This window comes from Brienomyrus brachyistius, chromosome 7 (assembly GCF_023856365.1).
Source record: "Brienomyrus brachyistius isolate T26 chromosome 7, BBRACH_0.4, whole genome shotgun sequence".
NCBI lineage: Eukaryota > Metazoa > Chordata > Actinopteri > Osteoglossiformes > Mormyridae > Brienomyrus > Brienomyrus brachyistius.
In genome coordinates, this window is record NC_064539.1 from 25,512,640 (window position 1) to 25,527,280 (window position 14,641).

At 46.2% G+C, this 14,641-nt stretch overlaps 1 protein-coding gene across 6 annotated transcripts in view; it reads right to left on the reverse strand.

Annotated features, from left to right (window-relative positions):
- LOC125745699 (transforming acidic coiled-coil-containing protein 1-like) overlaps positions 1-13,636 on the reverse strand; it is a 31,621-nt gene extending 17,985 nt beyond the window's left edge. The window contains exons 1-2 of one of the 6 annotated variants that reach the window (XM_049018788.1): positions 12,703-13,039; positions 12,310-12,404 (exon numbers count right to left, since the gene is read on the reverse strand). Coding sequence is in view for 4 of the 6 variants with exons in the window: in XM_049018783.1 (XP_048874740.1) it covers positions 179-345 (167 nt within the window). In the remaining 2 variants the exon portion in view is untranslated. Of the gene's footprint in view, positions 1-178; positions 888-7,917; positions 8,053-12,309; positions 13,040-13,426 lie in introns of those variants that run through there. The other 5 variants (XM_049018786.1, XM_049018787.1, XM_049018785.1 and 2 more) reach the window with 5 other exon arrangements.
- Between the last annotated feature and the right edge of the window lie 1,005 nt (positions 13,637-14,641).

Here is a 14,641-nt window from a genome sequence, read left to right on the forward strand (position 1 = left end):
CCAACACACTGACCATGCACAGGCATCTTCTCACACAGGCAGGTGGAGCAGCCCCACCCACAACCCGATGTATGACCCTCTCCCAGCACAGCCTCCTCCGCCCCAGTCCGCACCCTACGCTGTCGCCCTCTCCCAAATCGAAACACCCCCTTCCTAACCAGCACGTAAACAAACTCGCCTGCCGCCCGGAGACTTCTTGTCACGAAAGAACACTTCCTCTTTCGGCTCCCCCTCGGCTCCCTGCCCTCCTTCCTCCTCCTCTTCCTCCGCTTCTTCCCCCTCTTCTCCACCTCGTACTGCTGACCAGGTCCACTTGGCCCACTGCACGGGTGACAACCACGACATCTCCGCGAGGCTTTCCCTCCTGGTATCTTGGGTGTCTGCGATCGCTGAGGCTCCTCTCTCTCTCTCTGTTTTGAGGGGCAGACGTCGTTTCTGTTACTCAGCCAGCCCTGTCACTCTGCTCCCACGGTGCGGTCGCTGTTCCTCTAGCCTGCCTCCGTCAACACCAGCATGTTCTCTTCACCTCTGGGCACCCCTTGCTGTCTCCTGTCTCTCTGCCTCCCCTCTCCCCCGGCGCCGAGAGGAAGTCTGTTCCACAGCGCGCTCAGAATACCACAGCACTGCACATCAGCTGGCTCCGCGCTCCTCTGAAAGCGCCCCTCACCCCACCTCCACCGGCTCTCTCTCTCTCTCGCTCGTACACTCACTCAGGGCCAGCCTATTGTGAAACAGAAGAGGGAGTGGAAGTTTCTGAGTGCTGCTGGGCTTGCTCTTCGAACGTCCTCGTCAACCCTGTTGCCGTGAAATGGTACGGCCCTGCCGTTCTGAATGGGAGGAAGGCATTCATGTGTAGGGGAAGAGCGAGCAGACCAAGGGGCGCGTTCCACAGGAGGGGCGCTGCGGCTCACAGCTCCTTCCTCCTGCTGCTCATGCTAACCGCTGCCCTGCCCATACAGCACATGCCCCCCCAGGTGGCTTAGTGGGTGGCTGACTTCCCCTCCCCATTGTGCTAAAAATATATCAGACTTGCGTGCACGTGTTCTTGTCAGATGTGTGTTTAGTTGTCGGTCCAACGGTGTGGAAAAAGCTTCACAGAATGACTTAGAAAAAAAAAATCATTAAATCACAGTCTCTCACCACATTGTTCCCCTGCCATGCGCCAGAAATGTACCATCAGAAATTCCTTTGTACCATATTTTCGCCTCAGTCGCACACTGTAGTTCCGACAACCTGTGGAGTGATATTTTCCACACACAGCAACCACCAGAGGAGATATTTCAGACCTCTAGGGCTGACGACCCCCCCTCTTAAGGGGCCTGTGTCTGATGAGCCTCAGATTCCATTGCATAACTCGGGAAGACCGAAGCACCAAAGGGTTTTGGGTCTCAAACATGCAGGCAGGCAGAAGACAGAGAACAGATGCAACTGCGGAGGCAGCGGAAGCCGCAACAGGCAGAGACCTGCTCCCTTCACGCTTTCATCTGCGGAGCTTAAACGGCCCTCGGGGGACCTGTTACAGCCTGAGGAAAAACCGACGAGAAAAAAAAAAAAAAACAGGATCTCATCATCCATCCGTCTGGGATTCTCGTGCCGCCGCATTTCAGCTCCTCTGCCCTGGGCCAGGAAGGACGACAGCATCGCGCCACGGTTCAGATCCGGAGGCATCAGCCTCCCAGTCCGTATCTCACAGGGTCTGGCTTCACAGTCACTGCTGACATTCGGGAGTCTTGGGCATGACTGTGTCTGATTGGGCTGCTGTTATAGCACTATAGACCCAACCTATTACCCTCAAACGGATTCTGTTACACGGTTCCTGACCCGCTCTTTGGTGTCATACATCTCCACGTTTCATCTCCGAAGACACACTTTGAGCAGGCCAAGAAAAAGCTAGGTGGAGAAGCTCAGGTGAATCTGAAGAATGTCAGGAATTCCCCGCTCCAGTCTCCCACACCCCCACCCCCAGCAACGCAGCGTGCGGCGCCCGGATCGGTCGTGGTTTTCAGCTTGTAAATCCAATAGGAGAGCCGTGATGTACAGGACCAGCGCGGTGACAGATCTCCTGCTTAAAAACTGCAGAGGCCAAATCCAAAGCTGGATCCTGACACCAACTGTACCACTGAATGGGCCCAAATTCATCTGCCTGTACAACCACAACAGAAGCACAGCAGGTCTATTAGCTTTAGCGTGTTAGCGACAGTTGTCATCTCGACAGATATATTTAGGAGATTTCTACTCAAACAAAAACCACATAACTGAGGACAAACACTCTTTCAGTGTACTATATAATGAAAAACTGCAGGGCGGCCATTTTTGCCGACTTCCTCTGAAGAAGTGATGTTCGTTCCTATTCAGTACTGCAAGTGTGGTCATGAAGTAGGAGATCATGATGGCTGTTAAGGTGAAGATTGCTATAACTGTGCTATTGAGAAGAATACTTCTGGCTTGAAGGACCAGGGGACCTTTGAGCCACTTCCAACCCCTCGGAGTGTCACCCCGTCTCACTGTGTCAGCCCCGGTTCCTCCTGTCCGAGGAGAAAAACCCGCTGCAAGAAACGGAATCCAATCCCGCCCCCCCAAACCCTTCTCACTGCTCTGCCCTTAACGAAGCAGGGGGACACTTCTCTGTTAAACAGCCAACTTCCTTAACCTTCTCCCCACACTGTCTTTCCAGTGGGCAATAGATTGGAAACAAATGAGTAAAGCCTGCTGATCGTGCACACAAATTAATATTGATTAAAGCTCTCAGCCTGCCTCAGAGGTGGAAAAAGAGACATTTTTTCCCCTTGTGTGATCAGTTACTTATCTAGGAGGAGAGTTACTGTTGTCCTCCATATTCTGTGGGAATACCCCTTAACTTTTCCCACAATGCACTTGTCCGCTCCCATTTCAAATGAATCCAAAGCAGGAGTGAACAAGAAAGAGTGCGTCAGGTAGCCAGTAAAGGCAAGAATAGGACTGGGATGGGAAAGTGGGGCTGCAGAAATCTAACAAAAAGGAAACAGCCACAAATGGAAAAATGGGCTTAAGGGTTCTGCTGGAGCAGAGAGGAACAGCAGAGAGGAACAGCAGAGAGGAACAGCCGAGAGGAACAGCCGACGGGAACAGCCGACGGGAACAGCCGACGGGAACAGCCGACGGGAACAGCCGACGGGAACAGCAGAGAGGAACAGCAGACAAGAACAGCAGACAAGAACAGCAGACAGGAACAGCACAACACCTGCTTTGTGTCACACGTCAGAGAGAGTTGAGCAGAGAAAGACTGATGCTCTTCCTCGGGGAAGCAGAGGGAGCGCTGATGTAGTGAGCATCAAGGCAGAAGGCAGCGCTATTTTTAGCCACAATGACACATCCTGGAGAATGCTGGGTATTTCAGGAAATGCCACAGTCGTATCCTGCTCTTTTGGACACAATGTAACAACAAAGGAACAACATTCATAAATTCTGCCAGATGCCACTTATCCAAGCACAGTAAACAAAAGTTTCCTAAAAAAATGACCACTTTGCCCAGATAATTTAGCTGCTGCTATAATCCAACAGAACTTCCATAACAATTAATTTAAATAGTTTTTTTAGGTATTTATTTTTGTACAACAGGTCTGTCACGACTATAAATGCAAATGCAGCTTTAATATCTATGTGACAGAAAACATTTAAAACAACCGCAATAATAATACCAATGGTGTGGATCACATGTGCAATGGTGTGGATCACATGTCCATTCCCTTTCCCACAGTTCCCAGTTATGGCTACGCAAACCAGTTAGGGCCAGACAGGGTGGCCTACAGGCTAGACTCCCCTCATATGGGGTTAAACCCCCTCATGTTCTCCCTGGTGGACGACCTGCCATGATATCGCCACAGGTCAAGATGACCCCCCCCCCCGCCAAAATTGCTGCGATAATTGTCAAACCATCTGGATAATAGATGCTCAGCTCATCATATACAAAATATATCAGTAGAAAAGGCCATCTGCTTCTTGTCATCTTCAAAACCTCAAACCCCAAACATATTCAACCATGTTGGGAACTGAAGGGGAGACAGGCCATCTAGTGGTCATAAAAAAAAGGTTTTTGTTTCGTAAATACACCAATGGTGCTATAATAAAGCATGAATATTATGTAACATAAATATTATGTCATTACATCTGCCAGTCAAAACAGGTCAAACAAACACCTAGAACAATTACGCATTAGTTTACTGAACAGGACACAACCCACTCCAAGTCCCTAATCACCTCAAACATAATGTGAAGATATTCATGGGCCTGCAGCTTCTCTGCTTCTAGAACCTTCTGCTGCTCCATGTCTAAGCACAGCGGCTCAGATCCCAGACTATCCTGGACACCTGATCATTAATATCTGCCATTCTATCTGCAAGCAATGCGATCGGGGCGAGTTTGGGCAGAGCCCTCTGTCCGAATGGGCTGAGACTGTCTGTCTCACTCAAGACGGACTTTGGAACAAACCGGAACTCTTAAAAGCCTACCCTACACCCGATTTATGTCTTAATAGGATTAAGAAATGTCTTAATCATTTCTTTTATCCCAAGAATAAATTACATTTGACACACTGACATACACATTTTCCCCATAATTCAAAGCAGATTTAAAAAATATCAACAGTCCATTTACAACCTGCAGCAAACACTATGCTGCTGAGCCGCTGACATATCATACGTGTAAAATTACGAAGTCATACTACAAAAACAAAAATAAGACATTCGAACACACCAGTAAAATCCTGCTGCTATACACTGAAGCTCATGGAAGTTCTTAATAAACTGAAGCTAATGGATGAGAAAGAGATTAATAAATCACAGATAAAAGCAGAACAGAGACATGCTGTTGCGGGGAACGGCCTTACGGCTCCGAACCAGCTCCAGTTCCCTCTGATAAATAAAAGTGCCAAGCCCATTTTGTTAAAAGCCCAGAATACTTTATATCTGACGACTGAATGAAAAAGTGACATATAGAATTAAACGGCACTAAACTGATCTATTGCAACGTCCTCTCTCCAGATGAGTGGCTCTGAGTGTTATTGTCCACCAGAGGGCGCCAGAAGAAAGCGCAAGAGTCATGTGATAGTCTGGGGCTTTTTCCAGCCTTCAACTTACACGTCACAGCCAAGCATCATAGTTAGGCTGATGGATGCTTTAGGCCCACTGTGTAAAGCAGCAGAAATTAATTATAGGATCCCTTGGGCCATCAGTGGAGGAGCAGCAGGGTTGGGCGGGGGGGCATGTGTGTAGAGGTGTGCTCCAGTTCTGCTCAGAACCCAGAAGGCTGCAGAGACCTGTACTGAGAAGCAGAGAGGGGGTAGCATTCTGGTGGAGAGTCCAAGAGCACAGAGTGCATAAGTCAGGCTCTCTACACCGGTCCGAGTGGAGCCCATCCTGTCTGTGTCTTCTCAAGATCTTTGCAAATCACAGAATGACCTCAGAGCTACAAGGGGAGGCTTAACCGGTTCAATTATCATGCTAGGTGGCTGAAACGCAACATGAAGTGGCCACAGCGAGCCGGAAGGCAGGATGCGGTACAGCCTGACAACTGCTGGGATCATATTAGAGATCACCATCTCCGTTGGGTGCCGAGGCTTCAGCGCTGATCCAAACGAGGCAGGAGACACGGGCCTCATTGCGGCCGCTTCTCAGAAGCAACAGAAGCACATTTAGCATTTCGACATGCAAGTAGTGCACTGCTGCGCGGTGCAGAGAAGAGGATTGTTAGTGCATCAGTCCACTTACTTCAACACTACATCACTGCGTACTACTGCACGACGTCTGACTCTGTTGACAATGGCTTTTTTCAGACCAGAGCTGCTCAGTAGCTGCTAGTGGATGCTATTTAATAGTGATGGGATCCCATGGAAGGTCAGGTTGCAGTATAGTCTTAGTCACAGCCTGATACAACCCAACTGGATCCAGTGATCCCACGAAGAGGACCACAAACGATAATCTGGTTGCTAAAATACTATGCAAACACTGTACACTTTCTTTGGACATTAAGAGGTGCAGTCAATTAACCCAGAAGAGTTTCCGAGAGCTACATCCCAGCACTGAGGCTGCCTCAAGCGTAGACCTTCAGAGGAAGCTCATGGCCCAGGGCTCTGAGCACAAAGTATCCGCCAGTAACATTACTACTCAGTGCTGCTCAGTTTTATACTCCTATATACCTGTACTTAGACTCTAAATTTCTATTTTATGTTTTGTTTTTATCATATTTGTGACTCGTCGCCACGAAATGAGTCTTAAGTCGCATTGGTAGAGCTGCACCCATAAGACTCATTTCGTGGTGATGGGTCACATTTTTGAATGGTTGATGCTATATTTTGTATCATGCAACATCTTAATCTTACACATCTTGGCGACAGAAATAAAATTACTGGAAATTCCAAGGTTGTCGTCTTTTTGCGGAGGAGCAAAACAGGGAGGACTATTCCAATACTGAGGCTTTACTGCCGGAGCGATGCAGTTTTTTCCAGAGTCAGTCAGTGTTACACGCTAAATACTGGGTCAGGATAGGAGACAGGAGAGCAAATTAAACCAGAAGTATCAGTGAAAATTGCCACCGTTTAGCTGAGGAGGAAAAGGAGGGCAAACCATGATTGAATGTCTCCTTCCCCTGGGCCTGCAGGGAGCCGGTTCACCATATAGACTCACTGTCAGCATTCAGGGATTCTTGAGGGACCAATTGGGTTCAAGCACAGTGCTACATAATCATTAGATACATTCAAAATGAAGAACAAACAAACAGTCTTATATAAATGTAAATTCAGTTCATTTTAATAGCTAAATGAAGCACACGGACGAGAAAAATTAGAATATTTGTATTTTCACTACATATAGTACTAAACGCTGGAAAAAATGGCAGTCAATCTTATAAAGCGAGAGATCTTATTAAATGCATTCTGTTTAAAAACTAGATCTTTGTTTTTTTGGTTTTGTGGGGCTAGCTGGGTCTGGATGACCCCCTCCAAGTCCTGGAGGAGTTCTGGAAGTTTGCTCAACGCAACCCCAGATGCACTGATGTCAGATCAGCTGAATGGCACAGAAAGAAATGGATTCAGTGAAAACTGATCCACAATCAGACGTGGTAACAGTCCAGACACTCGACAAGTGGGCAGGTTGGGGGAGATGCAGCTGTTCCACCCACCGAACGGCCCTCCACGGTCACACATCACAGCAAAATCACCATCTGATAATGAGATCTGTAATCGCTCCCTGACTGACACTTTAAGATACAGATCAATATGTGTGTCTGTCTACACCAACAAAAACACACACAGAGCCACTGACGCAGCAGCTTCCGCTGCCAAAACTAACCCGGAACTGCACGTTTGTTTGCTTGTTTTTCTTCTGCTTCAGCAATCGTGCATTTTCAGGGAAAGACCTGCATGTTGAGTGCAGGACAACCTGTTCTACTGCTTCAAAGAGTGGTAGGTTTCCTCTATTGACAGAGAATACATCGATTTAGACACTGACAGGGTTAAAATGGCTGTGATTTATAGAGTGCCGTGGATCGCCGAAACCTGTTCGCACACCTTGGTGCATACAGGCTTCCTTTAAGGGCTGCTTTGAGATAAGGTTGCAAGGCTCTGAGAGGAGCAATAAAGCAAAACATGGGAGTGAACAAAGTCCACTTCCATTATGATCAAATGAGCCCACAATGAAGAGCAAGGCAGCCCAGACAGACCGGCGCAGACACATCACCAATCCTGCTCCCAGGGAAGCTCTCGGCACGGAAACCCGAGTCCCGGTCCACGGTGGCTGGGACAGCTCACCAACGAAGCTTGGCAGAGTTCGGAGAACTTCTTCGTAACTGAGAAATAGTGTGACAGCTGTCACAGCAACTAAGGAGGTCACCTGTGGGTGGAAGGGCATCATGCACCAGGAGAGATTAACAGCTTTGCACACTCACACGCTGCTGCTCTTGCGTCTGGAGGAGCCCGACGCCCTTGGGGTCTTCTTCTGGTGGGTCAGAGATCCTCCCATTGTGACAGTGCGGACCCCCGTCACGGGATAGACGTGCAGGTGAGCGGTGGCGCGTGTGAGTGTGAGTGTTCCCCGGACGCGCTGCAGCCTGCGGCTGACAGTTTGGCTCCTCAGGGTCGGGGGTGGGGGCCCTCAGCCTCCGTCCCCAGGCACTCGGTCCTTTAGGCGGCTGCGTCTGCTGTTACTGCATCAGCGTCGCAGTGTCTGACAGCACTCAAGCTCTGATCCCCTGCCAGCTCCGTCAGTCCCTCCCCCCAACCTCCCAGCCAGGGCTACCCGTGCGTGTAACTGCCTCCTCTGACTCCGCCTCCTTCTCCTCCTCTTTTTTTTTTCCTGCTCCTCCTCCAGCTCCACCACATCACACATTTCTCACATCTACTCGTCTGTGTCTATGGGTCTCGAACTATAGCGTCCAAAGTGATGACGGAGCCGTCAGAGTGAGGTGGGGGGTGGGGCAGGGAGTAGTCATACATGCATGCGAGATCCATCCTGCTCGCTTTTCCTGATGGGTGTGCCCCCCTCCCTCTTTCATAAGTGCCCCAGGGTCACTCTCTAGAGCTCCATCCCACTATTCTGAAAGCAGGTACAGCAAGTGTGCCAAAACTGTGACTTAAACAGCACAGTGGCTGTAAAGCACATTAGACGTGAGCGTGAGTCAGATGGGACGACAAAAACAGAGTAACAAAAAACAATCCGGGGAGATGGTTGAGATGGATTTGAGCACAGTTTAGGATGAAGTCATATAGAACCAGGTTTCTGTCTTGAACATAACCTTTCTACTTACTCTTTCAGACACATTTAGATTCCAGTTAAATTAAGACACACTGCTCATGTTTCTGTTAATAATATGGAATAACAGCCTTGCATAGCTAAGGAAACACACCCGGCTAAAGTTAGTTAATCACTAGTGTAAACACTATCTCTTTCCCACATTGTGTCACTGATACGAAGATATACAATGTTCATAGACTTAAAAAATGACAGAGGATGGATAGGGGCATGAACCAAACTGCCAACCGCAATACAAAGTACAGATTTAAGGTTACTCTAGGACAACTGATAGCACGACGACACTGACATTTAAAGATTGCAGGGATTCGATTCAGTGATAGAGGAAAGGAGCAGGATAAACGGTAGAAATATGATTTGAGGATGGAGTCAACATAGTTAATGATATTTTAAATGCTGAGAAAACGGGTGGCATTCATAAAACTTTATGAAAAACGACAAGGACTGCAACATTCTTTCTGTTGAAAATGCTCAGCCAGCTGGACACGAGGTCTAATTGAACTCTCACGTTCAAACCGGTTCTGTCACTTTGACGTAATGAAAACATATCTGATCCAGCTAGAAAGTATAGTCCCTCCCAAAAAACACATAAAGGAAAACGAAGTAATGAAACTCGCTTCAATGTATTCACCCTATCCTCGGCTAACACTTAAGAGTCACTCAAAAAGCAATACGACAATAACACTGAAACGGCTGAATAATTTCACAATTATCTGTGCCGTTACTCCATTCATATACAGTATATCATCCATTAGCTTGTGTCTTGCCAAGAGTGATTAGTGACCGACTGAACGCTTTTCCGATCTGGGACAGAAGCACAAAGGGAGCCAGGTCAGTGGGGAGGAAGCATATCGCAGCCCCAGCCAGGCCATCTGTGATCATGTTGCCCGGTGTGCGAGTCACTTGCAAGCCCCTATTTACTTATCGCAACCCAAACATCAACAACATTCGCTCGGTGTGCTGCTTTAGAAATCCGGCATGGAATTATAACATGGTGATTGCGCTCCTGCTAAGACAGAGCCCACGTGGTCTCTACAGTAACCCCCCCCCCTGCACCTTAGCGAATGTTTCAGATTTAACCGGAGTTTCAATTTAAACCATGGAACTACTTTAGTCCAAGTTTATTGTCATATGTACTTCTTCCAATGCAACGCTTACTTGTTTATCTCCTGTAGACTGTCAGTGATACATAACAGGACATGTAAAAGTATTTTTATAGTAGCCAGCAAGTGGATTAAGATGCATACTGTGCTATGCTTATCGAAAGTATTTAAGTATCACGACGAAAGCGTAATGTTTATTTCTATCAAAATCCTTTCGCCTGAATCAAAACAAGGGTCAACCATAATTAACCAAAAATGTAAAATTATTTGTTTGCAGCAATATTTGTATCAAAACGCATAAGTCTGTATCTATTGTACACAGTGTATAACAGATACGTGTAAGAGTTCATCGTTTTAAATCCCTCCTACACTGTTCAGGGGATTAGATATGCCACATTGTGCATAAAGTAGTGTGCTGTAGAATAGAGATGAAAGCCAGCAACGGGGAAAGCCTGACCCCTGGTGTTGAGAAATGGAGATACAACACTCAAATTTACCAAATAACAATGACGCTGATAATCTATTTGGGCTACATCAAAATGTCGCTGTGGATCTGCAGTGTCAGTAATAGTGATACTAGTAAGAGGAATTAAGAAACAAACTGTTTCTATCTGTCTTTTGAAATATCATGCAAGAGAGTGATAATGAAAAAAGTCACAGCCCGAGTAGAGGAGAAAGAATTATGACTGCATTGATTAAATGGCGTTTTTTCGCAAAAAATTCCTAGCAATGACGTGTCATTTAGGCCTACTAACCAAATCCTATAAAAACTATTTTGACATTTCGCCCCATCACAAGCAATACCACCCCCAAACCCAGCGCCCAATAACGTCACATGTGACACAGTGGGCAGACTGGCTGACATCCCAGTTAGCAATGAACGTGTGTGTCAGACCCGGCTGTCAACCCGAAGAGCGGCAGCTCCAGCCACTCTATGGTGGGCTCCTGCTAATCTTTGAGAGGCGATTAGCCCAGAGGAATGGAGATGCTGTCGCTATTTACGGTTGAGGCTAATTATCTTCCATGTCTCCTTCACAGTTGAGTGTCAAACTTATATATCATTATATATCATCATCATCAATTTATTAATCCCTATAGGGAAATTGTCTTTACGCCTCCCTCAACTTGCTCTTCGTAGAGTAAGCTGTCCATGAAGGGCAGCCACCCGTAGCAGCGCCCAGGGAGCTGGGGGTTAAGGGCCTCGCTCAAGGACTCACAGATGTGCTCAAGTGTCTATGACAATGTTTGGGATCTGAGCTGAGCCCACACGTTGGCTGGTTAGTATTGGCATGTAAGCCTACCAAATCTATCAAAGACAAATGTAGAGAGCACTGATTTCCATAATCGGTTAAGGGACGTCCCTTAAGCCTCTAAAAGAAGAGTGTCTGGTGTTGTGTGAATGGCAGACATCCAACCTCTCCTTCCAGGAGTCTCCCACAAATTAACAGCAGCTCACTGTCAACCATGCATGATGTGCAATGTCCAGGAAAACTTTCCACCCACAAACCATTAGAAATATGATGTAATACAGGGCCAGGGCTGCGGGTGGGATGTCTGTCCACCCAATGGATTGTCACCCTGACCGCCCCTGGTCAACAGCCGTTATCATGCCCCACCCTGGTCGACAAACTTTAACGTTTCCACATACCAAGGGTGTAACTTTGATTTGAACATTGGGAGGGTTGAAGTCTCCATCCATTTAGGGGAAGAGATGATTATTGCAGTGGTTGTATTTGCCGGTTTTGATTATTGGGGAGGGGGGGGGGGGGGGTCACATCCTCCTACCAACCCTCTCCCCTCACCAGATTGAGTAGACGCTCAGTTTGTTGCTCTATATCAAGGACAGCCGAGTGTCATGCCTCAGCTAACGCATGAAATCGCATGAAGCGCTATGTCGCTAAGAAGAGCTCATTCTCCTAAATCCCAGTTTCATTTCCCGGCTAAAACTCATACATACCGTCACTGGCTCACATTAATAATGTGCTATGAACCGTTGCATTTTCTCTTTTACTATAGGCTACATTTCCAAGTTCTAGGTTACAAATCGCGGAAGCAGTTTCTAAATATCGAGTGTTCCTTAAATTATACTATACATTATCAGATGAGATAATAATTACTTAATTCCATCCTTAAATCACTGTCTGCTGCTTTACCGTTTCAAATTAATCTAATGGGTCCATTTCGACTATCCTAGACGGCGGACACGAGTTAAGAAAATAACATTCAAACTCTCATACAGTTTCACTCACTTCCCATTTTTTTAAGTCCAAATATGGAAAGGCATTTAAAATGACAGGGTTTTATTGCCGGGCTCCACCTAACATATTTTATCAAGCTTTTAAAATGAAACCATTGGGATTGCATGGAAATGAAAAACACTCTTGGAAATCGGACATCAGGGAATTACACAAGTAAGAAGCACTTACCGGGTAAGAAACACGAGGCCACACTAAACTACTTGTTTGCCACAGTAGGACCTTGTAGGGTTTGTAAAACTACTCCACTCTTCTCCACTCGGACCCTGAAAAAAAGTATATTTAAAGAATCTGCATTTACTTAAAGAGATTCTCCTGCCGGGCAAGATCTTGACAGATGTTTTACGTGGAAAATGACGTCAGGGGGGACGGGCGCCGCGTTTATTCACCGCCGCTACAGCAAGAGCCCCAAACCAGCTGTTTAGCGGCTGCCAGCGAGGATGAGTCGCCGTTACACTGCTACCCACATCAGGGAAGTGAGTCACATTATATCCTAGGAGTATCCCTGTTGTGAAAGATTGCTTTGGAGAAAGGGGAAAGAAAAATAACGGAGCTGGAACTGACCTGCTTTAGGAAGATTCAAAGCAATGCCGTTTAACAAAGTGAAATTAAACGTGTTAAACGAATGCGGTACAGTAATTTCGGCAGTTAATCGCGTCGAAGAACGTGACCGATTCGTCCAGGTAAAACAGGAAAAGCGACCATCAGCAGTCTGAAAAGTCTCCCGGAATCGCGCACTGTGAATTTCTCCAGCTTTCTTAACTGCTGTTAGTTATTTACGATGATATTACAAAGTCCCGGATGCAGCGAGTCCGGCCAGATGTGCAGCATTGCTTGGGTCCAGCGACTCCGGCTCGTTTCGCGGCGGCTTCGTTTCCCCACCGACGCTCCTCCACGAGAATGTTGATCGTCTTTCCTAACAACAGCGGTATTATTTCTTCCAAACAATGGAAAACTTCTTAATCCGATTACGCCTTTACGCAATTATTCATACAACTATTTCATTTTACAAATTCATACTTACGATGAACATTACACACTGTTTCATATTTGACGTGTAATATATATATATATATATAAATAAAAATATGTTTATTCAAAGAAGAAATTATAGGAAACCAAGATTTTTCCAATATTCCATTGGTTAACAAAGCCTTGATTTAAAGAGGTAAAAGCGGTTATTTTGTCACCCAACTAAGCTTAAGGTAGTGTCTGGAAAACAAACGTACAAAAAGTCAACAGTTCAGGAGTAGACGAGCGACTCACGTAATCAAGGTAATATACTTACTCGGTCACTTTGATTTCCAAAAACTTAGTGTTTGGCCCATTCCGTCGATATAACACTTGGAACAATACATGCATTGAGTTCGATTAATAAAATGGAAATATTAATCAATATAAAAATATCCAATAAGTCAGTCTTAGATTAGATGTAAAAATGTTACGTCAGACCATTATGGAGGCACGAGGTTACATTCCCCTTCATCCGGCTACCGGCTGCAGGTTTATCAAGGAGGAAGGGAGGGAGCTGAATTCTTCTTTTGAAAGGAAAGTGTTTTGTACTGAGAGGCGTATTCAGTCGGGGAAAAAAGGAAACGAATGAATTGCCCGTCGGTAACACATACCAAGATTTTTTTTGTTTAAAATTTAATAAAAAAAAATAAACACACGTTAATTAGAGCAAAACTGGGGCCAAAATGAAGAGAAAAGTTGGAAAACGGGAAGAAATGAGTCCAAGTTTACTCCGGGCATACATTCAACCAAAAGCAACCTTAGATGATTGAGGCTTACTGCGGAATGTCCTTTAATTATCTACCGTATGTTCTCATAAAGACAGACACGGAAATAGCTTGGTTTAAATATAAACAAGTTGCAGTAGCTCTCAGAATATTCTGTTTTCCTTTGATTGAGAGAATTGTGGTTCATTTAACACATTTTGAAATGGAACGTGACAGGACCCTGATACCCCCTCAGACTATGTAAAGCTGTGACACGTGTAACATCTCGGCGTAGGGTGATCAGATAATCCATGTCAGGAGGGACTCTGAGCTACTCCGGTTTTACAAACCACTTTAAAACTGACAAGCTCCCGCGCTTGGCAAAATAGTTCAGTCCTTCTTGTGCTCTGACAGGTTGGTTTCCTTGATTGAAAGAGACTCAGCCAGCTGTTACACATTAACATTAGTGACACAGGCATGATTTCAGGAGACTGACCAATCAGCACACAGCAAGAACTCAGTGCTGAAGTGAAATCCAGGTGTTTTTAAAAATTGAAACGGTAGTTTACAAATCCTGTCCTAGTTCAAAGTGCCTCCTCTGACATAGATTATCGCTCTACCCTTAGAGAGGGATGGTCTCTCAATCAGCCAATAACAGTAGGTCCCCAGGACTGGAGTATTATTGGCTGATTGAGAGGCCATCCCAAAACCTACACCCACACCATCTCCTTATGGATCAGGTTCCCCACCCTGCTCTACAGTAAGGGCTGGTGCTTGTAGGTGTT